Source organism: Emys orbicularis, chromosome 10 (genome assembly GCF_028017835.1).
Source record: "Emys orbicularis isolate rEmyOrb1 chromosome 10, rEmyOrb1.hap1, whole genome shotgun sequence".
Lineage (NCBI taxonomy): Eukaryota > Metazoa > Chordata > Testudines > Emydidae > Emys > Emys orbicularis.
The window spans coordinates 20,730,193-20,756,362 of NC_088692.1; the positions used below are offsets into that span (position 1 = coordinate 20,730,193).

General features: G+C 43.4%; 1 protein-coding gene across 1 annotated transcript in view; it reads left to right on the forward strand.

The window, feature by feature from the left end:
* SNX29 (sorting nexin 29) overlaps positions 1 to 26,170 on the forward strand; it is a 509,283-nt gene that overhangs the window by 245,457 nt on the left and 237,656 nt on the right. Inside the window, exon 16 of the mRNA XM_065411740.1 lies at positions 2,604 to 2,720. Coding sequence (XP_065267812.1) covers positions 2,604 to 2,720 — 117 coding nt within the window. The remainder of the gene's footprint in view (positions 1 to 2,603; positions 2,721 to 26,170) is intronic.

Below are 26,170 nucleotides of genomic sequence, written 5' to 3' on the forward strand. Positions count from 1 at the left end.
TATTATAAGACAAGGCTCCTATGTTTCATCAAGGAATATCAGATGTGAAACAGCATGAAGGTATTTAAGAAGCCAACTCAAAGAGTTCCTCCTACACAAGCATTCAGGTCTTGAGCAGTCCAGGCAAACAACGCACGTTACAATAAAGCTTAAACGTGTTCATCATAATCATTTTAAAAACAATACTAGCTGCCTATTTAATTTTAAAAACAGCAAAAAATAGCCACCTCCCTTTCCATTTCTTATAAGGAGTCTTGAAGTTTAAATCTCAGTGTGATAGATATACTTGCTTTGATCCTCTTAGCTCTTGGAAGTCCAGGGGCTCCGGGCTGCTGACCCCGTGCTGCCCAGGGTTACTAGGGACAGCTCTGTCCACCATTAGGGAATTTTTTCCCGAGAACCCCCTGTAACATTCACGAACCCCAGTTTGGGAACCACTGGGCTACAATAATATCTGGGAATACCCAGCAACAATTGTACGGTGAGGGAAGGAGCGGATTGTCTCCCTGCTGTTCCAGACGTAGGAGCCCCAAACCGTCTTACTCAGTTGCCTTAAGAGATGCTTTCCTTCAAATCCTTTTCCAATCTATTTTATTCAATAACTGTATCCCTTCTATAATGTACCCGCACTGGACATCCGCCACAAGTTTTATATATTAAGTTGTGACATAGCCTGCTTCCCGCCCCCTGTGGGAAAGTAAAAAAACCCCAGTCTGCTTTGGCCAATTGGCAGCAATGGAAAAATTCCTTTCCAGTCTCCCAAGCAAAAGGGCAACTAGTGTAATGCCCACAGCAGATCAAAAGGGAACCCAGTTGTTATGCCAAGTTCGTGGGTGGGTGCTGCCAGCCCGATCCTGGTAAAGAGGGCCTCTACAGGGGGCATAAATACTCCCCCTCCTCCCCCAATCACACACATTCTTCTGATCAACAGGAAGAGCAGTGAAGTGACTTGTCCTAACTTGGCCCCAACTGCTTCCTGCTCTTCCTGTCCATCCCTATAAACTGTTCCCTATATTCTCATGTGCTGTAAGGGAGCCCTTAAAAAGGCAACACCTCTTTCCTTCCAGCTAGCTGGACAAAGATCCATGTGCATAAAGGTTGCAGTGGGCATATTTTACATAGGATACCAAACAGAGGATGTACTAGTATTAGTGGCCTGTAAATGAAAAGTTCAATTTGGAAGAAAATTAGAATTGGGTGGTAAAAGTTTAATCTCAGTAAAATGTTTTTCTTTTTTAGGTATTTCTCTTATAACACAAGAAACAAAGAAATCAACAAAATCTCTATAAAATGTTCTGAAGTGCTTTGAGTATTTTAGATAAATTCACAAAAAATTACAGTTCAGAAAGCAAAATAGGCTCAGAAAGTCTATAAAGCGTTATGTACTGTTTTATAGCAGTGCATATAAATTCATTTCTTCTGGGTCATGTTAAGACCATGGGCTGAATTCTCCAGTCTTCTCTGTCCTAATTCTGGATTCTGGTTGGAGATGACCAGCTGAGAATTGCCTTGTGCAGGAGAAATCTTCGATGGCATAAGGCTGGTGGAAGTGGCTCCTGTGCCAGCATCTGCTGCACCTCCTTCTCCATTCTCCCATAAGATGGATAGGTGGTGTGGTACAGACTTAAAGGACATTTTGCCAATCGTGTAAGTTAGCTACCCAGGCATCCTAACTTCCACTGGGCCTGGTTCCCTGCTCCTTTGAAGAGGAGAATACAGATCTATTCTGAAAAAAATAAGTCATGTAAATGGCTGCTAACAAAATCCAGAACTGTTCTACACATTACTACAAAATAGAATGTAGTCATGTATTATTTAGACCATTAGAAAGTTTTGTTTTAAAATCAATATTTAAACAAATTATATTTTTATGTAAATATACCTTTCTGTAAGTAAAATTTTGGAGGTCAATATTCTCTTTCACCATAAGTCTGAGTTTCATCTTTTGTTTTTTATGCAGCAGCAAAAGGTTGGGTTATTTGGTTTCTGAGACTGTGCAAATACCCTTTCCTTTCAGCCCGATTTGTTATCACAAAATATCATACAACTTGGGACAATTTGGTAGTTTCTGCTTGAGTGGGATAGTAGGAGCATTGCAGGGCACAGCTCTGGAGCAGAGCTGTATATGAATTGCCTGTGTGCACTGTTTCTAATTTAAATTACTTCAATTAATCCATTACTTTTATGAGCGCTTTTCATTCATCCAAACAATTAAACCGACAATAGTATCATATGAATTACTACACTATTGGTCCCTTGTCACCCACCTTTCTCAGATACAGGATATAAAGTTTGAACTGAAATGTTGTGTGATAGAAGTAGATGCCAGTATCTGCATTACAATTGCAAGGTAACCTGGTTGGTATGAGTCAGGCCGAGATTTTTATGTGTTGTAACAGCATTTTTCTGTCATTAATGTTACTGTCCAAACTACTGCGTTAACAATACTATGCATTAATTAGGAAATACATATTTTTGATTTCACAGGAACTGTATACATGGATATGAAACTATATTGTTGATCTTTTCAATATAGAGAGAAATGTCTTCATCTCGGGAGATTTGTTCTCTTCTATCTAACATTTTGGTTGTATGTCTTTCAGGTGGCAGAAATGCATGGGGAGCTTATAGAATTCAATGAGCGACTACACCGTGCTTTGATGGCTAAAGAAGCTCTTATATCCCAAATGAGGCAGGAACTCATTGATTTGAGAGGGCCAGTAAGTGTGTTTGTATATTTCACAGCTTGCTTATTCTCTAATTTTCAAAATATACTACAGCGTAATAGTTTTAGAAGTTTTTCCTATTGGAAAGGTCACTTAAAATAAAATGCCTATTGTTTTATAAAGAATAATGTGGTTAATAATGCATCTGTCAATAACTCATGACCTCTAGTCTCTTCCTTTGTTGTTTATCTCGTCTTTAGCAGTATTCGTTACCAGAAATTGAAAAAGAATAGTAAAATTAAATTGGCATTTGAACCAAGAACTCATAAATTGTCCTTTATCTTTATTACTAATCTGAATTTTTTATATTGAAAAGTTGGCACAATACATTTAGAGTAAATATAATTGGCAGCTTTTCAAGTAGCGGGTTACATGTATTACCTGTAAATGTTCAGACATCTATAGTCAATGTATTCTGAAAATACTTTGTAATGTTCCTAGGGCAATTCAGTTTCTCAAAGATAAGCTAAGGACTTTTGGAAAGAATATAAAGGCAAAGTATTTCAGGCATGGAGTGATAAATATAAATAATTATGTTATATACTAGGCATGGATGTCCTGATAAACACATCAATGTCCTAAAATTTCTTCATGAAAGCGACTGTTCTGAGCAGCACTGGCTCCTAGAGTGAACCTTTCAAAGTACAAACAGGAGTCAAACAGGGCTGTATCATCACTCCAACCATGTTTGCAGTTTTTATTGCCGTCATTCTTTACCTAATTGCTGGGAAGTTTACAGCTGGCGTTGAAATCATTTACAGAATGGATGGAAAGCTATTCAGGTTTAGCAGGCTGAAAGCCAAGAGTAAGATTTCCACAATATCTATTGTTGAACTTCAGTATGCTGTTGACAACGCAATCTTTGCCCACTCTGAGAAAGATCTTCAAACTATCTTGAATGTGTTTGGCGATGCTTACACATGTCTTGGTTTCACTCTTAATATCAAGAAGACTAAAGTGCTCTATCAGCCCTCTCCAAATGAGGTATTACATGCCCCATCTATCAAAATTAATGGAGTGGCACTGGAGAATGTCGATCATTTCCTCTACCTTGGAAGTCATCTTTCCTCCAAGGCAGATATTGATGCAGAAATTCAACATTGCCTGAGCTGTGCCAGTGTAGCCTTTTCTCATTTACGGCACAGGGTTTTTGAAGAGCATGACATTCGAACAGACACCAAGATTCTTGTTGATCAAGCTGTTATTCTCCCAACACTGTTGTATGGGTCCGAAACTTGGACAACCTATAGGCACCACTTGAAAGTCCTTGAGAGGCACCATCAACGCTGCCTTCGTAAGATTCTGAAGATCAAATGGGATGACAGGCGCACCAATATTAGTGTTCTGGAAGAGGCAAAGACCACCAGTATCGAGGCAATTATCATCCGTCAGCAATTCTGCTGGACTGGTCACGTTGTCCGGATGCCGGACCATCGCGTCCCTGTTCTCTCAGCTGAAAGAAGGGTACTGTAACATGGGTGGACAACAGAAGCGTTATAAGGACTTGCTGAAGGACAACCTAAAGTGTCATATTGACATTGACACTTGGGAGACACTTGCCCACACTTAAAATGGAGTGAAGTCCTACGTGATGATCCCCTACATTTTGAACTTGCTCGCTGACAAACTGAAGAGGACAAGAGGCACAGGAGGCAGGAGACACTGGCTTCCAGTCATGGTCAACAGCCTCCTGCTGAGCCTGAAAACATCTGCCCTCAATGTAATAGAACTTGTGGTTCAAGGATTGGCCTTATTAGCCACCTGAGCACCCATAACTCCCATGGAAGATGATCATACTCGGTAACGAGTGATCGCCCATCATCATCATACTAGGCAATTGAGTTAAAAGATGCTAAGGCATTAGAGACAGTTTGTTGAGTTTCTCAAACAAAAAAGGGCAGGAAAAAAGGAAAATAGAAATGAGACAAACACAATCTGTGGGAAGTTTCATAGCTGCACCTTCACATTGTCTGAGTAGACTGGAAGAAGGACAGGAGACACTTATTATGAATTTTAATCAGGCCGCAACTTTACTATATAGATGTCTGGGACTACCCAGCAGATAAAGTGTACAGTGCAGGCAAATCCATGTTTATTCAAATCAATTCTCCGGGGCTTTCACTAGCCCCCCTTTGTTTCCATCAAGGTCCTCCAGCCGACCCATGGCTTGGACCTTACCATCCACCACCCTCGTAAGAGGGTTAAGGTGGGCTATGAGAATGGGGTGTGTGTGTGTGTGGGGGGGGGGTTGGCTCCCTGCCGTACCAATCAGAGGAATCCTCAACCCCCTCCCCCATTCTGTTCCTTTATCCAGTACCTCCTTTTAAGTCCTTTACCAGGCCATTTATCTTGTCACTGGCTGCCTTCCCTATGGAGTACCTGCACTGGACATCCGCCCAACCTTACAAAATAAGTTGCGACATACAGCCTACCACCTTTTCTTCTTACCAGAAAAGGTCCTCCCTCACACCCACTTTGGGGAAGGCAAAAAAACCTCACTCCACAATTCAAATGGTGCGGGAAAAATTCCTTCCCAGCCCCCCTTTAAAAGGAGCAACTAGGGTAATGCCCACAGCAGGTCCTAACCCAGCCTTCCATTCACCTCCACTAGGGAAGGGTGGGTGCCGGCTTCCTCGCAGCATGGAACAAAGAGACTTGCCCCACCCAGGTTTCATACCTTTATGCCCTTCGGACCTCAGATTTGGGGTGGGTGGGTGAGGGTGAGTCATTGCTGCAAAGCTGACCAACGAGCACCTTTTTTACAGCAGTTTCTGACCTCCTTCCTCCAACCCCGCCCCCTCCCCCATAAAGCAGAGCTGTCCTTCCTGGGTAAGCCCCAGACAAACTCTGCCCCACCTTAGTTGTGGTGCAGTCATTAGCAGTAACTACTGGGCTGTACTTGCCACGTCCCCCTACACAGTCTCTGAATTCTACCTCCCTCCCCAGCTATGGTTCCTCAGCTCCCAATTCTCTGAATCCTCTTGCTACATAGTCTATCTCCACTCTGCATTATAAGGCTGTATTTCCACTCCCAGACTCCAGAATGCTCTGTTACTGGTTTCTTCCTCCTGATTATCTAACCCTCCTTTCTGTCTCCCACTCCCAAATTGACTCAACTCTCTCTGCTTCTGCCCCATTCAGCACATTACACTACTTTTCCAGGTCTCTTCCCAGTAGCAGATATGTCCTTTTGAAATAGGGCTTTCAGGTTCTTCTTGCATCATCTGCATGGGAGGCAGTTTTCCATGGAGGAAGAGAAAACTGTGCCTTTCTTCTCCTTTACAGAATTCCATTCTTTCAGGCTGGTTGCTTGCTCAGATCTTGGTGTGGTAAACATTAAGCTCTATGTGTAGTGTTCTTCATGTACTACATATTATGCAAACAACATGAGGGTAATAATAGCTGGACCAAATTCTACTCTTATGTATTGCTGTGTTGTAAAAATCTGGAGGGTTCTTCTTGGTCGCTATTGTATTCCACTAAGGGTTACACATATGCATCATGTCCCTGGAGTCTGAGAATTTGAAAATAGTGTCCACTGGTCCACATGTGTGCCCTGGCTCGTGTCGTGCTTTCATCTGAGACGATAAAGTGTGGGGTGGACCGACCATGTCTCCCGTTCCTCCTCACCGCCATCTGGTCCGGGTCGGAATTTTCAGTGCCCTTGTCTCTGACGCACCTTTAAATACACAGTTGTTAATAGCTTTTAGAATTTGACTTTTATAGTAGTTTTACCAGTTTTATTGTAGTTTTATCATAGTTTTTAGTAATTAGTGTAGATAGATTGGGGGTTTGTTTCTCTATCCTCCCCTTCCCCATACTCACATGTGGGTACTGGACTATGCCCCCAAGCTGGGGGACCTCACGCCCAGTGCATTAGCCTGAAACAATGAGGAGCATTCCCCCTGCTACTGAGTCCGAATCTGGCTCCAGGAGAACCACACCTATGGACCCCATGCCGGGGCCTAGTTGGGAGGTAAGGAAGTATACCCCTAAGGCTGATGTACTGGGAACCTTCACCTGCCTCTCCATTGAGGGCCCCTTCTAGTAGGTGCTTGGATAAGCTGGGTGGAGGAGGAACCCTTAGCTTGGCTCCAAGAGTGCCGCCGGAACCAGTGAGATTTCCCTCTTCTTCTCCAGATGAGACAGTGACTACAGTGTCCCCTTCAGCTCCGGATGACTTCAGGTATTTCCAAGAACTGCTGTGCAGAGTATTGGGGGAACGCCACATTCCCCTAGAGGAAATCCAAGACACCCAGCAGAAGCTCCTGGATATCCTCCATTCCTAGGCACCAACTAGGGTTGCACTGCCTATTAATGATGCCATTCTCGAGCCTGCCAGGACAGTATGGCATGCACACCTACCCCCAAAGGGGCAGAAAGACACTATTACATTCTGGCTAAGGATTCTGAGTTTCTCATCTCAGTTCCTCCCTCCAAACTTCCTGGTTGTTTAAGCAAGGAATGAGCCAGACAACAGCACCCTCGCTCTACACCATCTGACAAGGAAGACGTGCATTTGGATCTTTTGGGGTGTAAGGTCTTTTCCTCAGCCAGCCTCCAATTTAGGGTTATGAACAATGAGGTGTTACTAAACAAATATGACTCCCTGAATTACAGCAAATTTGCTAAATTTGCTGATAGCCTTCCACAACAGGATCAGACTCATTTTCCGGAGCTCACTGAGGAAGGGAAGCTGGTAGTAAGAACAGGGCTCCAATTGGCAGTGGATGCAGATCCTCCAGGACCATGGCTACAGCCATAATTATGTGTAGGGAATCTTGGCCCCACTCCTCTGGCTTTCCTAGTGAGGTACAGAACACTATCGAAGAGCTCTCCTTCGATGAATCCCATCTATTTAATCAAAAGACTGATGAATTGCTACATACTATCAAGGACTCCAGAGCCACACTTTGCTTGCTGGGCATCTACATTGCCACCCTGAAGTGTAAATTCTACCGCCCACCACCCACCCAACACTATAGATTCCCCTAATTCTACCCTCAGAGACCTTATGAGCAAGGCTGCGTGTCTGTCGCGGAGGTCGTGGAAGTCACAGATTCCATGACGTTCCCTGACCTCTATGACTTCCGCAGTGGCTGCTGCAGCTGGTTCAGGGGCTGCCAAGCTGGGCAGCCCCAGGGCCATCAGCAGCAACAGTTTGGCTGTGGCTCAGGGCTGGGGCCAGGGGATTGGGGTGTGGGGCCATGCTTACCTTTGGGGAGGGGAGAGCTCCCCAGAAGTAGCTGGCATGTCCCTGCAGCTCCTAGGCGGAGGGGCCAGCGGGCTCTGTGAGCTGCTGCCCCTGCCTACAGGCATTGCCCCCACAGCTCCCATTGGCTGCGGTTCCCGGCCAATGGGAGCTGCGGAGCTGGTGGTCATGGTGGGCCAGCGCATAAAGCCCCCCTGGCCTTCTCTCCCCCGAGGAACCTCAGGGACATGCTGGTCACTTCCAGGGAGCTTGTCCATGACTTTTTCTAAAAATACCTGTGACTAAAATGTAGCCTTACTTAAGAGCCACCAAGGAAGTGACAGAAAACCCAAAGATCCTGCCTCCCGGGACGCCCTTCACAGGTTTCCACCTCACAGCTTAAATCTCCGACTAGGAGATATTTATGAGATAACCTCGAGGGCAGCCAATCATATTGCCAACCACCTCACAAGCACCCTGCCCCCTTTTGGGATCATTTAACACTCTTTTCCCAAGCTTGAAGTGCAATAACAATGGACAAATGGGTGCTGAACATCATCCACCATGCTATATGATCTAATTTATCATGCTACCTCCTCTGAACCCCCCTCCATATCCCTTCTCAGGGACCACTCTTATGACAGCATTCTCACCCAAGAAGTGAATTCCTTGCTACAGTGGCTGAATATCAAGAATACCCAGAATATCAAGGAACGGGGTTCTATTCGACTTACTTCCTCATACCTAAGAAGAAAGGCGGGTGGAGACCTATCTTTGACCGCCATCATCTCAATCACCTCATCCACAAACTCAAGTTGGCAGCTATTATCCCATCCATAGAAAAATATGTGATTTATTGCTCTCGATATGTAGGACACCTATTTTCACATCAATATCCATCTGGCCCGCAGATGCATCCTGCGATTCATAGTCAGCACCCACCATGTCCAATACAGGGAACTCCTCTTCAGAATAGCCACTGCTTCCAGAGTCTTCACCAAAGATTTCTCTATTGTAGTAGCTTATATCAGACGTCTTGGGGTCCTGGTGTTTCCATACCTCGACATCTGGCTCCTAGGTGCACGGTCCAGGCTCGAAGCCCAAATTTCAACCTCCATGTTATTCAGCCTTCTTTCGTCCCTCAGAGTCAGCATCAATGTTGAGAAATGGATCCTAGATCCCCCGCAATCCCTGGATTTGATAGCGGCCACCATCAGTTGAGTCACAGCATGGACCTGCTTACGAAGGAACAGGTTCCAGGCAATGAGAGAAATCATAACTTTCATTGTCAACAATCCTTATGTACTGGCCAGGACTTGCCTTCTTGGCCACTTGCCTTCATGTACATACGTGACTGCTTTTGCTCGACTCCACCTTCACTGCCTCCAGATGTGACTCCAGACAGTTTACTCACCAAAATATCACCCCATGGACCTTATGGACAATCCCTGCCTGGGTGCTGTCATCCCTTGAGTGGGTGCTGACATCCCATGTCATGTTTGCCTAGGGGTTCCCTCCTTTCCAGACAAGATGATCATCACCTACGCATCCTTTGTAGGCTGGGAAGCACACATGGACAATCACGTGACACAGGGAATGTGGTCTCCTCGAGAACCCAGGATGCACATCAATATCCTGGAACTCTGAACTGTAAGGAAAGTATGCTGATCCTTTCTTCCATTCATCCATTCCCATCTTGTTCTCATCATGAGAGAAAACACCACTGCTATTTTCTACATCAACAAACAGGAGCATGAGATCTACTGCTTTATGCGCAGAAGCAGTCAATCTCTGGAATTGGTGCATTACTTACTATAAGAACATAAGAACAGCCATAATGGGTTAGACCAAAGGTCATCTAGCCTAGTTTTGTTCTTTTCTGAACCTTTTCCAATTCCAATACATATATTTTGAGATGGGGCGACCACATCTGCACACAGTATTTAAGATGTGGGCATACCATGGATTTATATAGAAGCAATATCATATTTTTTTATCTTATTATCTATCCCTTTCTTAATGATTCCCAACATTTTGACTATTACTGCACATTGAGTGGATGTTTTCAGAGAATTATCCACAATGACTCCAAGATCTCTTTCTTGAGTGATAACAGCTAATTTAGACCCCATCCTTTTATATGTATAGTTGGGATTATGTTTTCCGATGTGCATTACTTTGTGTTTATCAACATTAGCTTTCGTGGGTAAAAAACCTCACTCAGCTTATGCCCAAATAAATCTGTTAGTCTTTAAGATGCCACCGGACTCCTTGTTGTTTTTGCGGATATTGACTAACACGGCTACCTCCTGATACTTTATCAACATTGAATTTCATCTGCCATTTTGTTGCCCAGTCACCCAGTTTTGTGAGACCAGATACTCTTGTCCGCAGCCTATCTTCCCGGGACACAGAACGTGCTCACAGCTTCACTCAGCAGACATTTTGTGATTGACCACAAGTGGGAACTTCACAATTCGATAGAACACAACATTTTCACCTGATGGGGGATTCCAACGAGAGATCTCTTCGCTTCACATATAAACAACAAATGCATCCCCTACTGCTCCAGGGAAGCTCTCAGCCACCAGTCTCAGGGCAACGTGCGCCTACTGTCCTGATCAGACCAAATCAACTATGCCTTCCCTCCTTTACTGCTCCTGCCCTTGGGTACTCCACAAGATCCAACAAGACAGAACAAAGGTCATTCTGATTGCCCCCTGCTGGCCCAGACAGTTCTGGTTTCCCAATCTCCTTCACATGTCAACCCGTCCACCAATTCCTGTCCCCACCTTCCCCAAACTGCGGACACAGTGCAACAGCGAGATCAGACATCCCAGTCCACAGGCACTCCACCTCAGAGCATGGTATTTGTATGGGCATCTGCCTTAAAACAGACCTGGTCTTCAGCCATGCCATCCTCTCCAGCAGCAGGAAGGAATCCCGTAGGCACTGTTACCAGGCCAAGTGGAAACACTTTGCCTCCTGGGCCCAACAAAAGAGAATTCCACCAGAATCAGCGGGGATCCTCTTCCTCTTGGACTGCATTCTGTCCCTGAATGTCTCGCCTTCAACTCTCTGAAAGTCCACCTGGCAACAGTTAGCTCATTCCACCCTCCTGTGGAAGATCACTCTTTCTTTACATATTTGCTAACTGCTAGGTTTTGGGCCTCCTCAGAACCATCCCGCCTGTCCAACCCAACTCAATGGGACCTGAACCTAGTTCTAGCCATAGTAATGAAACCACCCTTTGAACTGTTGCCATCATGCTCTATGACCCTCCTTTCCATGAAAGTCACCTTCTGTGTTGCTATCACTTCCGCAAGAAGGATTGGTGAACTTAAAGCTATGCTGACAGACTCACCTTTTACAATTTTCCACAAAGTTAGTCTCCCTGCACCTGCATCCCAAGTTCTTATCAAAGATAATCTCTCAGTTTCACATCAATCAATCAATCCATTCACTTACCTGTTTTCTTCCCAAAGCCATACATGTACAAAGGAATGCTGACTCAATTCCTTAGACTGCCAATGAGCTTTAGCCTTATACCTATGGAGAATGAAACCTATCAGGAAGTCACCCAGACTGTTTGTTGCAGTAGCAGAAAGACTCAGGGGACAGGCCATCTCCACCCAAAGAATCTCAAATGGATTTTGGGTTGCATCAAACTGTGCTACCAATTATCAGATCTGCCTCCCCATACCAGGGTGTGGACTCACTCCACAACAGCTTCTACCCCGGCCTCCCTCCAGGATGTGCCACTCCAGGACATATGTAGGGCGGCCATGTGAAGTTCTGTGAACACCTTTGCAATGCACGGTGCCTTAGTGCAGGACTTGGCAACCGACGACTCCTTTGGCGCTGCAGTTTTCCACTGCAACCATTCTGTCCTCATCCTCGCACCCTCTTCCGACTTAGATACGGCTTGTTAATCATCCTCAGTGGAATATAATAGGGACCATCACTCAAAGAAGAAGAGGAGGTTACTTACCTGTAACGGGAGGTTCTTTGAGCTGTGTGATTCCTGTTTATATTCGGCGGTCACTACTTTCAAATTCTCTGACTCTGGGAACATGGTACGAATGTATAACCTTCAGTGGACTATAGATAGGGATCACACATCTCGAAGAACCTTCAGTTACAGATAAGTAACCTCCTCTTTTTTTGTTTTTGTAATTAAATGATATAGAAAATATTTTGAACTGAAGTCTAGGCAACTCATTCTAACCCAAGATAGTCTTCTGTGGAGAGAACAAATTTACATTAGTGTTGCAGAAAACAGCCTGTGAAACCTTTCTAGGCATCTGAGCATTCTAAACATCTCAGTTAGACTCCAAGTATCATGAATTGTTTAGCTCCTACCTTTCAGATCTGCACATTGTATTGGTGAAATCTGTGGTGAATAAATAACTGAGTGGGATTTGTTTCCTTCAAAACAATTTTAGAGAAATTGGGGAGGATCATTTTGTCAGCATAAGTGCTGCTGAGGTGGGATGTCTGCAAGAGCTTTGAGGATGATGTACATTGTTGTTTTCTGTTTTTGAGCTGCTGCCAACACTGTTTTGAGACGCTTGCCTCTGTTGCTTCTGAGAGCCATGGGTGGGTCACAGTTCCTGCTGCTTTTATGTTTTCCCTCAGCTATTGCTTTCCTTTGGACTTTCATGTTTGGAAGAGAAGGTTGATCTGAGGTTTGTGCTGGCTGAAGAGGGGAGTGAGAAAGGGTGTTTTTGAAATATTGTTGGGATTTATTGGTGGGGTTATGTAGTCTGTTGAGCTAACATTTGATTCTTCCTATTGAGTCCTATAATGGTGTTGCAGTCGTCCCTCCCCCTCTGGGGCGGAGGGAGGCCACACCACCTCACTATATCACCAGGATCACGGCCTAGTGTAAAGGGAATTAGCAGAGTAGGCGTTCTCATCCCGCCTTTGTAACAGGGTGGAACCCCAAACAGTCAATAGGACCTAGGCCCTCAGGCAGGGCTGGGCTAATGAATAGCCTGTCCACTCTAACCCTTAGGCAGGGCTGAACTAATGAGCAGTCTATGAGCTCTAATCCTTAGGCAGGGGAGAGCTAACAAGCAGTCTTTGGTGGGAAGGCTGCCACCCAGGGGGATGCGGGTGATTTGGCACTAGGGTGGTCGTGTTGACAATGATCATGAGGTGCAGTTCCTGGCTTCAGACCGCTGGCCTATCCCAGGTAATGTAGGCCTCGGTCCAGGATCTTCCCTTTGATGAGAACGGTCTCTTTACTGAGCAGACCGATGCGAGGCTGCACGGACTGAAGGACACTCAGGCTACCCTTCGCTCACTGGCTCTGCATATGTCTCAGTCGATGAGGAAGCAGTTCTGGCTGCCGCCAAGGCCTTGGCAGCTTCGACAGGGGCCCACAAGGAGAAGGGATAGAGACACGAGTTTTAGTCGTCGCCGCCCTTCGTCTTCCTGCTCCCCTGCGCAACTGGGGCCAGAAGCGCTCATTTTCAGGGTGTGCTCAAGAGCAACGCTCCGGTGAATTTCCCGGATCCGCCTTGTTCTTTCCTCAACTGTCTTCATTCCCACCATTTGGCCTAGTCGCGGGTCACCTTGAACTGTTGGATGCTAGAGATTTAACTCGGGGCTACACCTTGTAATTCTTGGTTGTCCCCTCCACCCCACTTCCCTGTCTCTCTTCATGGAACCTTCTCACGAGCAACTCCTCGTTCAAGAGGTCAAGAACCTCAGATAGCTGGGGACTGTGGAGGAGGTCCCTCAGGACATGATAGGAAAAGGGTTTTGCTCCCATTATTTCCTAATCCCGAAAGCAAAAGGCAGCTGAAGACCCATTCTGGAGCTGTGGTGCCTTAATAAGTGTCTCAAAAAGTTGACGTTCTGCATAGTTTCCCTGGCTTCCATCATCCCCTCCCTGGATCCAGGAGACCGGTACGCTGCCCTCGATCTGAAGGATGCTTATTTCCATAACTCCATCTTTCAAGATCACAGACAATTCCTCCATTTTATGGTGGGCAGGTGCCATTTCCAGTTCACGGCACTGCACTTTGGTCTCTCGTCTGCCCCGAGGGTGTTCACAAAATGTATGGTGCCAGTGGCCACTTACCTGAGGCGTCGAGGGGTTCAGGTCTACCCGTATCTCGACGATTGGCTCATCAAGGACAGATCTTGGAAACAGGTGCAGGGGAGCCTCCATCTGATTCATTCCACCTGCCACCACCTGCCTGTTGATAAACGAAAAGAAATCGACTTTAAGGCTAGTGCAACAAATAGAGTTCGTTGGATCGGTTCTTGACTCCACACGAGCCAGAGCCTTCCTTCCAGCGGCGCGTTTCCAGGACCCAATCTCCCATGTGAAAAACTACCTGCTCACCACTGCCCACACCTGCCTGCGGTTGTTAGGCTATGTGGCTGCACGTACATACGTGGTCTGGCACGCCCGACTCCATCTCTGGCCACTGCAAGCATGGTTGGCGTCGGTCTACATCCCCAACAGACACTATCTAGACTGGGTAGTCAGGGTGCTGGTTCACATCCGATTGTCCCTGGATTGGTGGTTGAGCCCCGAATCGGAGTTGGAGGGACCTGGTTTCAGATGCCTCGCACCTGGGCAGGGGAGCCCACCTAAGTGAGCTCAGCACACAAGGCCGCTGATCATGGGATGATCTGTCCCTCCATGTAAACGTCAGGGAGCTCAAAGCGGTTTGCCTAGCCTGGCAGGTTTCCTGCCCCATCTCAAGGGCAAGGTGGTGCAGGTTCTGACACTCAATACCACTGCGATGTGTTACATCAAAAGGTAGGGTGCATCCAGGTTATCGGCCCTTTGCCAAGAAGCTCTCCACCTTTGGGACTTCTGTGTGCAGCACACCTTCCCATCCGGTAGCCACACATCTGCCCGGGGCCAGGAACGCTTTGGCAGATCACCTCAGCAGGACCTTCTCATCTCGCCAGGAGTGGTCGCTCCATCCGGTGGTGGTCAGTGTGATTCCCCGGAGGTGGGGGACTCCGCAGGTGGACTTGTTCGTGTCTCTCATCAGAACAGGAAATGCCACGTGTTCTGCTCGTTCCGGGGATTGGACAGGGGCTCCCTGTCAAATGCCTTTCTGCTCCTGTGCTCAGGGGCTCTGATGTACGCCTTCCCACTGGTGCCACTAATCCACAAGGTCCTTATGAAGATCAAACAGGACAAGGCAAAGGTGATGCTGATAGCCCCTGCGTGGCCTCGGCAGCACCGATGGACCTTTCGGTAGCTGCCCCACTTCAGCTGTCTCCTTGGCCGGACCTGCTGTCCCAGAAACATGGCAGTCTTCTGCATCCAAATCTGTCGGTGTTGCACTTCACAGCATGACTTCTGCCAGGCTAAATGTGGAAGAACAGGAATGCTCGGCCCATGTCCAACAGGTCTTGTTGGGTAGCAGAAAGCCCTCCACCAGAGCGACCTACCTGGCCAAGTGGACCTCGGACTGGGGGTATTCAAGCTTAGCAGGCCTCACTGCAGGCGATCCTGGACTATCTTCTGCACCTCAAGCTCCAACGGTTGGCCATGTCATCAATCAAAATCCACTTTGCCATTATTTCGGCCTTCCAACCTCCACTCTAAGGCAGATCAGTCTTCATTCACGATATGATGGTCCGGTTTTTGAAAGGTCTGGAGCGCCTCTACTCGCACGTGAGGGATCCTGTCCCTCCTTGGGACCTGAACCTCGTGCGTCGCTCCTCATGGGTCCTCCCTTCCAGCCTTTGGCTTACTGCTCCCTTCTCTTCCTCTCCTGAAACGTTTCTTTCCTGGTCTCAATAATGTCTGCCCGTAGGGTCTCTGAGATCAGGGAGCTTACTTCAGAACCACCCTGTATGGTGTTCTACAAGTACAAAGGCCAACTGCAGCTGCACCCAGTGTTCTTTCCCAAGGTAGTTTCACAGCTTCATACCAGCAAAGACGTATACTTACCGGTCTTCTTTCCGAAACCTCATAAATCGGAAAAGGAGCACAGATTGCACACCCTGGACATCAGGAGGGCACTTGCCTTGTACATTGACAAGACTAAGCCGTTTCGCAAAGTCAATGCAGTTATTCGTTGCGGTGGTGGATAGGATGAAAAGTCACTCGTTGTCTGCTGAGAGGATTTTATTGTGGATTATGGCCTGCATCCATTAATTTAAATTGCTGAAGTGAATTCCATCTCTTAACAGGGTTTAAGTTGATTAGTTTACTAAAACTGTTCCGTTAGACAATCATCTGTTTTGAATAATAATAAAAATTGACAGGCAAATTTTAAGAGACTGAGAGATATTCAGATCAGTTGGAAATAATGTAGCATGGAAGACAAGTTAGCACATTTAAAAATAGTTTTACTCATGAGGGAAGCAACTCACATTGCATTCTCAGTACTAATGAAATGAGATTGTTATTCATTTGTGTGTATATGGCTTCTTAATGACCAAAACTTCTTCAGCAATTTTGGTAGTTTAAATAAGGCAAACTCATTTGCCAAGTTTCTTCTGATAAAGAGCTCTTACTGGATCTCAGTGACTCAGCTAGTTTACCATGCTGAATTACACAGTCAGGGGGGCTGTTCTCAAATGATGAAAGGAACCGTATGTACTTGTTGGAAGTATTGCTTCTGGCACATTGAGAAGGACACACTGACAATATACTGTGCAAAAAAAGCAACAGTCTGTAACTTTGTTAAATATGTGAAAGCATATAGAACAGATTATCCTTGGAAAACCTAATTGTTATCTTGCTTATTGGGTCTCTGAAGCAATCCCTTTCTGGGTTGTGGCCTACATCCATAGGGAGGACTCCATTCTTAATTCTCTCTTCCCTGTCCTGCTGCTCATTCACACCCAAGAACTGGACCATCCCCCAAGATGTTCTCACCTACGAAAATGGACACGCTCCCCTTTCCACTCTTTATATGCCAACTGTCTGGGCCTTGCAATTACTTTCAGGGTTTTGAAGGTAAATCTTCTCCTTTCATTCTCTATATACACGAGCTGTTGTTTAGCACAGGTTTTCCATCTGCCTGTGAAGGGATTTCTCCAGTTAGGATTGTAATCCTGGTTTATGCATCTGTGATCAGGACAAGCCTGATTGACATGTGATTGACATGTGCAATCAACTGATTTCCACCCAAATGGCAGAGTTGCCACAAATTCCTGATCACATTCATGCAGTCACCAAAGTATGGTCTGCACCCATGCTTTTATTTATTCCTCCCTCCCCCGGCTTATTTCCACAGTACAGGACATCTGCATCCTTTTCCATTCCAAACTGTAAACCTTTGACTCAGCAAACAGAGGGGGTTTTGATTGGCCTGTCTGTCCCCTTGCAAGTCTGATAGCAAATGTATATGTCTCAAGAGATGATTAATGTTAATTGGAACCTTTCATCTCTAGCTCTTCAGCTTGACTACTACCCAGTTTGGAACTGACACAAAGTTGTTAAATTGCTAATGTTGTTAGTGGGCAGGTATTTACATAAAATTCACTCTCACAGTTGTCCTTAACTGCCATGATTGATAGAGATCTCAGCAAAGGAGATATTGAATAAATAGGCAGAAGAGACCCTTGCCACTAGAGATGATTACTTCAGGTCTGGATTGATGGAAGGTTTGTGTAGATGTTTCTAGTGTGTATCTGTCCAGAGAATTTTGCCTCCAAGGCTGTCAGTCCAGCACCTTCCTGTCACTAAAATGATAAAAGAAGATAATACATTTTAAAATCCAAACTAGAAAAACAGGAAAAATGTTTTGCATTTTACAAAGCCCCAAATAGGAGAAAGGAGTGTCATTTACTGTATGTTTGTACAGCACCTGCCATAATGGGGTCCTATTTTGGTTGGCCTCTAGGTGCTACCGCAATATAAATGTTAAATAAGAAACACCTACTTTGTCTTTCTGGCAGGTTTTAAAATGTTAGTATAGTGTGTAAGTGTTCTCCTAGATTTCCACTGTGGCATTTTATGAAATAAATACAAATGATTTCAACTGTGAAGCATCTATAAAACATCAATGATACATACCTTTGGGATAGACTGTTTTTCTCCCTGTAGATCCAAAGCAAATCACAAGACTTCCAATTGTGGGGAAAACTGTGCCCCCTTTTTTTTAGTAGAAACACAAAAAGCTTGTTTGCATAGAAGTTTTGAAAGTGTTTTATTTTTAATATTTTCTGATTTTTTTTTCTGTCATCAGCATACTACATTTAATATTCAGACTCTCTTGGGCAATTTATGCTGTTCTTAATTTTTATTTTTATTTTAAATACATCCTAAATAGATACTGAATGTTGCCTTTGAAAGCGTAGAATGAAATGATTATATAAACAGTACTCATAAACTATTTGGCATCAGAGCTGATATGCAGCCAATGAAGTGCAGCCACCCCAGGAATGGAAGGCTGCTTCCATTCTGCTAGGACACCAGGCAACAGCTTCCAGCTAATGTTACTCAATTTTTTTTCAGGTGATTTTGTATAAACTTGTAGCAAATGTTGTTACTGACTTTGTATGTAGTATATAGGTCACTGGATTGTCACATGACATTGCACGACATCACTGTAGGTTTCAAGGTACATAATATTTTAAAGTCGGTCACTTTTCACAAAACTGAATGATTCAAGTGATTATATCAAGGCAAATAAACCTCTTTGAAAATGAAATCAAGATTAATTGATCCAGTGCTAGTACAAATCTAATGATGATGGTCTGCTATGTTGTTCGGGTGTGGGAAAAATCTCCCAGCATATGCTCTATATTAATTTAGCACCAGATTCTGCCACTCTTAATCATGTAGAACAGTGTGCCATTCCCAGAACAGGGTAATACTCAGTGTGAGTATGAGTAATAGATTCTGGCCCTCAGTGAGCAGTGTTTAAGTTTTGCATGAAACTTTAATCTAGAGAAACCATTTTCTGTACACACTGTGCCCAGCAGCCCATTTATTATAGAAGTTAAATTGGGCAAAGTATTCATTCATTAAATTCCAGGTATCCTATACTTTATTTATGAAGGGGGACCTGATTGTCTGCTGCCCTGCTCCTTGCAAAGTTACTTTCACTGGTATAGAGTTCAAAACTCTACTGTTCTGATTTGGTGGAATTTACAGTCACATTGTGCTGTGTAAATAACAGCACAATGGATTTGTCTAGACTAGAGTTTGTGGTTTTGTAGTAATTCAAGTTAATTGAATGGTCAGTTATGTCAAGTTAATTAGCACAATTGTAAATGCTAGTGTAGACATGGTAATTTGTTTCAGAGATCAGGGTGTCCTGGAGCAAATATTTGTTTGCTGTTAATTTATAGCATTTACTGTTGTTAGTTAACTTGAGTTAAAACAGGACTAAAAGCTTGGTCTAGACAAACCAAAGATGAAGGGCAACAGAAAATCAGGTTCATGATGAATACTATGCATTTTTTCATTATCGTTCTTTGGATCAGTAAATTTCATTTCATACAGTGAATATTTTGATTCTTTTCCCAATGTCTAATAATTGTGTATAATTGCCAGCCTATTTGGAAATTTGTTCTTACTGCAATGAGAGTGAGGAGTGGTGGACCAAGTAAGGAGTGATGAGCAGAGCCTTATGTTTGTAGCAGAACAATCATCAGAATGCAACTGAGGAAGATTAGTATCAGCTTTTCATTCAGAGAGAGGAAGAAAATAGTTCTGGGCGGGATATAAATATTATGAATATACTAACTCAGTCTGCACTCCAGTAAACTGTAAGATAAGCAAATCTGTTTGAGAGTAGATATGACACTTTTTTCAGTTAATGTAGATGACATTATTTTATGGCAATAGCAGTAAATATATGAAATTATATGACTGCATTGAAGACTATTATATATGCTATCACACTGACAACTCATGACACTACCCCCTCAAATTGACATCATTTGCAGTATACCCAAAATGTAAATGAATAAGTCACACTAGGGTGCATCATTTATTTATGTGTTCATTTTGTGAGTAAGTGATAAAACCAAGTCATGGTGAAGAACCCTGTGAAAGAATACTGCTCTAATAAGTATTTTTTTACTCCTTGTCTGCAGATTAACAGTGAAAACTGAACCTCATCAACTGTAGTAGGTAGAATTATAGAAAAGGAGGGCTGGAAGGGACCTCAAGAAGTCATCAAGTTTAGCACCCTGCTCTGAAGCAGGACCAAGTAACCCTACCATTCCTGACAGGTGTTTGTCCAACATGTTCTTAAAAACCTCCAGTGATGGGAATTCCACAACTTCCTTTGGACTCCTATTCCAGAGCTAAACTACCCTTATAGTTAGAAAGTTTTTCATAATATCTAACCTAAATCTCCCTTGCTGCAGATTAAGCCCATTACTTCTTGTCTTACCTTCAGTGGAAATGAAGAAAAGTTGATCCCCATCTTCTTTATAACAGCCCTTAACATATTTGAAGACTGTTATTAGGTTCCCCCTCAGTCTTCGTTTCTCAAGACTAAACCCCCCTCAGTCTTAGGGTAGGTCTACACTTACCCGGTAGTTCGGCGGCAAGCAAATCGAACTTCTGGGTTCGACTTATCGCGTCTTGTCTGGACGCGATAAGTCGAACCCGGAAGTGCTCGCCGTCGACTGCGGTACTCCAGCTCGGCGAGAGGAGTACGCGAAGTCGACGGGGGAGCCTGCCTGCCACGTCTGGACCGTGGTAAGTTCGAACTAAGGTACTTCGAACTTCAGCTACGTTATTCACGTAGCTGAAGTTGCGTACCTTAGTTCGAATTGGGGGGTTAGTGTAGACCTGCCCTTAGTTTCTCAAGACTAAACATTCATTTTTTTTTTTTTTAACCTTTCCTCATAGGTCATGTTTTCTAAACCTTTTGTCATTTTGGTTGCTCTCCTCTGGACTCTCTCCAATTTGTCCACATCTTTCTTAGTGTGACACCCAAAACTGGACACAGTACTCCAGCTGAGACCTCACCAGTTCTAAGCAGAGTGGGACCATTACCGCCTGTGTCTTACATAGGACATTCCCGGTACTACGCCCCAGAATGATACTAGCATTTTTTGGAACTGCCTCACATTGTTGACTCATATTCAATTTGTGATCCACTATAGCCCTCAGATTCTTTTTTTACAGTACTACCACCTAGCTAGTTTCCCCCCATTTTGAAGATGTTCATTTGATTTTTCCTTCCTAATTGTAGTACTTTTCACTTTATTGAATTTCATCTTGTTGATTTCAGACCAATTCTCTAATTTGTCAAGATTGTTTTGCAGACTAATCCTGCCCTCCAAAATGATTGCAACCCCTCCCAGCTTGGTGTCATCTGCAGATTTTATAAGCATACTCTTTTCTCCATTATCCAAGTCATTAATGAAAATATTGAATAGTACCAGGCCTGGGATTGACCCCTGCAGGGTCCCACCAAATATACCCTCTCAGTTTGAGAGCGAACTGTTGATAACTACTCTTGGTGTATGATCTTTCTGCCATTTGGGCACGCACCTGATAGTAACTTCATCTAGATCATATTATGAAATTGTCATGTGGGAGTCTTATCGAAAGCCTTACTAAAATCAAGATATATCACGTGTACAGCTTCCCCCCATCCACTGGGACAGTAACCCTGTCAATGAAGGAAATTAGGTTGGTTTGGCATGATTTCTTTTTTAACTAATCCATGATGGCTATTCCTTATAACCCTGTTATTCTCTAGGTGCTTACAAATTGTTTAATAATTTGTTCCAGTAGCTTTTCAGGTATCAAAGTTAGGCTGATGGATCTGTAATTCCCTGGATCCCCTTTGTTCCCTTTTTTAAAGATAGGTACAGTACTATGGTTGCCCTTCTCCCAGTCCTTTGGGACTTCACCTGTCCTCCTTGAGTTCTCAAAGGTAATTGCTAATGGTTTTGAGATTGCTTGTTAGTTCCTTAAATACCTTAGGGTGAATTTCATCAGGCCCTGCTGACTTGAATACATCTAACTTATCTAAATACTCTTTAACCTGTTCTTTCCCTATTTCAGCTTGTGTTCTTTCCCCCTTGTTGTTATATTGTGTTGAGTATCTGGCCACCATTAGTCTTTTTAGTGATGACTGAAGCAAAATGGGCATTAAACACCTCAGCTAGATGTAATCATAGCACTTGTAATCATAAAAATATAGTGTGCATGCTCAGTTAGCGATAAATGGACCATACCTCCAGCCTGACAGTATTGATTATTTTATCCTATTTTACATCTAAAGGAAAAAATTCTCAGACGCTGTTATGCTCTGAAGATTTATCTCAAGCAGAGACACCTATTTAAACATTTTGCAGGTCAAAGAGAAGACTCCATTTTGGTTTTTGATAATTTTGCCTATTTCCAAATTTTTTTTATCCCCATCTTCTTAATCAATGGCTGTTTATGAAGTCTGAAGATAGACACAGTTTATGTTCATTTTAGAAATCTGGTGGACTAGGAGTTTATGTTTTTGGTCAATATTATAATAACATTAGTTCAGTAAACAAAAATAATTCCTGACAGAGTCATATTCTCTGGTTGCTGATGCACAGTGTTTGTAGTAGATGCAAACCAGCTTTCTCTCTAGCAGCTGATCCTGCTCCTGCCATGGGTATCATTCTTTTCTGTACAGAAAAGGAGCAGGAGCAGGATCATCTGCTAGAGGAAAAGTTGGTTTGCATTTTTTATATATAAATAAAATAAAGCTGGGATTGAATCCCTATCCTACTCTTGAAGCAGCTTATATTTATGATAATTAGCAGCTGGACCTGCTGCTTAACCATAAGGTCATCTTAGCTTTGGGACAAATCCTGTTTGTTTTATTTAATAGTATTGAATGGTTGGCTTATTTGTCCCTTGCAAATTCTTACAGTTAGTGTCATATGAGAGATGCTATTTTTATTTTAAAATTCAGTTGAATAAAAGATTATTTTTCATTGAGAAAAATACAAGAGCTGCTAGAAATTTTTCATTAAACTTATTACAGAATGTTTTTTAAATTGAGAATGTTCATTGTTTTTCATCATTCATCTTACATTTTGGCTTTACCACAGTTTCATATGAACAGTATAACCTTGTTACATGTTATTTGAACTCAGTGATGTTATTAAACTGCTTGGACAAACAACATAAAAACTTTCTGCTTATAATAACACCAATCAGCAGTCTCACTATCAAAATACCCTGAGGAAAAGATGTGCTATACACTGTGCCCCAAAAATATAACAAATCCAGGCTTTGGTGGACCAAAGGAATAGAGGGGTGAATTCTGAAGCTAAAGCTTAGATTTAACCATGGAAATTTTAATTCCTTAAATACAAGGATGGGGGAAGTGGAAGTGCTATCTAGGCTAACAAGGAAGCCTGATCTTACAGCCACCGACAGTATTACAGCTGAAATATAGCAAAGGATATTCAGTTATCAGGTTATTTAATCAACAGAGCATTTCTTAGGTTTAATTATGAATAGTAGAATTAGCAGCATGATTACAGGGGATGAAAGCACGGACTCAGGTGATAGATTGGCTTTCATAACCTATGGGGGATTCCACTGATTTCATAACTGCTAGGAATTAAGTTTCTGTAGTTGCTCAGTGTCACCAGATCATGGAGATTAAATGTCAGTTTTTGCTGTATGATTTGGAGTATTTAAATTTTTATAATATGTTGTATATGAGCCAAACAGCTTTCTTACCATTTGTATCCTTTTCTGCTTCTTCACCTGCAGCTGTCTCTAGAATCCTTTTCTTTTTACACTACCTGTCTCCTTTCCTGCAGCTTTTCTTCCTCATCACTTTTCTCTGTTGCCTTAAATTTTCCCCCTCTCGTTTCCCCCCTGTGCTCACTCAACACCGTCTGCATAGAATCTGCCATCAAGCCTGGGGTTCTGTTTCATTTGCTGACATCTATTGGTATATACCACTTTGCATTATTGATTCAAATAATTATACTCGGAGATGTTTAAATTTTAAAAATTTAAAAATTTGCATTTTAAAAATAACTGTGAACACACTGTTATTCGATGAACGTGTGATAGCAATAACCTGCACCAAGAACCGCTTCGATAGAAACAGGTTTCATATTTTTTGGCTATCTTTGTTTTGTTTTTCCCCAGCTGTTGACATTACATGAAAGTTCTGAGCATAGACTTGTAATAACTGTGCTGTTTGTTGTAAAGCTTACCTTTGTGTGAAATATCTGATTTGTCATATGAGAGACTGGGGATACCCTAAGGTTCTAAATGTTCATGGATAATCCTCTTTAGTCAAACACAGACAAACTCAGAACAATTTATAAAACATATACATGGAGAAAAGACATGAAGTGATTGTGATGGGTATGGGCCCTTTAGGGTGTCACCTGCTGTGCTGGGATGCCACTGAGTCAGCCTATTCTGCTAGCCTGGGTCCCCTTCCAGCCAGGCACACAGGCAGGGCCACACTCAGCTGCACAGAGAGACAGAGATCCGCTCTAGAAAGATTCAGCCTTAGGGGCTTGCCCCAACACTCTGGGGCCCACTCCCTTTATGGAGTACAAACCCAGAGGTTTTGTGAAATTCGCCCTCTCCCTCAATGTGGACATTGAGGGAAATAAGCACAACTTCCCTCCCCCCACCCCCCAGTTAGAAATTACATAAACTGGGTTATATTATAAACAAGAAATAAGTTTATTAACTACGAAAGGTGAATTTTAAGTGAATATAAGAGATAACAGAACAAAGCAGATTACTGACCAAATAAAGCAAAACACGCGAGCTAAACTCAATATACTTAAGAAACAGGATACAAAATGTAAATTCTCACCCTAAATGTTATTTTAGGCAGGTTGCAAAGTTTCTGTGGTTCAGAGTTCCAGTTATATTCTTTTTCAGACTGGAAATCCCCCCCCCCCCCCCCCCGCCTTCCCTTCAGGTGGCTTTAGCAGTCTTTCTTCTTGGGCAGACAGGCCATAGAGAGGAGGAGTTCCCTTTGCCTTTCTCCTCACCTTAAATAGGATTCACATAAGGCGAGAATCCTGTTTCTCAAACCTTGCAGTGGAAAGTTACAAGAAGTCCCAGGTAATGTTTAGTATCAGGTGACAAGACCACCTGACTCTGTAGTATCACAGTGTCCATGAGTCAGAGGCAGTATGGAGTGTCCGCAGGAAGGCCAAGCTTTTCACAGCTCATTGTCCTCGCTGATGAGCCATCAGCCCTGTCTGACTTTTCCATTGTTTTACCTGAAGTGTTAGCATTGGGTGTCATCCAAAGTAGCATAGTTGAAATACAGATACATAGTCAATATTCCTAACTTCAGATACAGAAATGATACAAATTAGATAATGGCATTCAGTAAATGATAACCTTTCCAATGATATCTTACAAGACCCATCATGCATAAAGTACATCTCAGTTATGTCATATTCATATCATAAGCATATTTTCATAAAGAATATGGAGTGAAACCACGATGCCATGAAGTAATTTGTATCTTCCCATTGTCCTTTTGCATAGCTGATTCAGGGGTGCTGGAACAATTTGTATAGTGCGAGTGCTGAGAGCCATTGAACCAAACTGTAAACCCTGGATATGCTGGAAACCACTTCAAGCCAAGAGGTACAGCAGCACCACTAGTTCCAGCATCTATGAGCTCGTCCTTAAAATGGAGATTCCCATCTCCTCACATATCATCCCCAGTTGCTCAGGTTTGGCAAAAAGTGAGGTGGCCTCTGGCAATCAAGACCTCACTCCCCTATCCTTCATATAAACGTGCAACCTTCTGGTTCAGGAAGAGGCAGAGATATTCTCCCATCCCACTTGCCTCTGGATTGCCTTGTGTAGGAAGGGACTGCCTCTGGAATTGGAGGGTGTTTCAAATCCTGCCAGTATGTCTGCTCAGAGGAACTAATGGCTGCTTGCCTTGAGGGAGCTTGTCCCATCTTCCTGCCCCTGGATAGTTTGATCCAATTTAGAGAGCACATCTATCAGCCATTAAGGATGATTTAAGTCAGGGAATCACAGTTCTCACTGGGATCAGGGTGTAGCTAGTCACCACAGTTCAGGACAGGAAGGAATTTTTCCATGCTTAGCCAGGTTAAGATGCAAGGTAATGTTGTTTTGGTGTTGAAAAGTAGAGTTTGGTGTTGGAGTTTTAACTATGCTGCAGGCATTATCTTTAAACCCCAGTATCCAAGAAGGATAACTGAATCTGCCATATCAAATACCCAAGGCAGCAGGAAATTCACAGACCTGGAAGTACCCACTAGTGACTAGGTATTACTTGATTACATTTCTGGTTTGATATTAAAAATATTTAAGATACCAAAT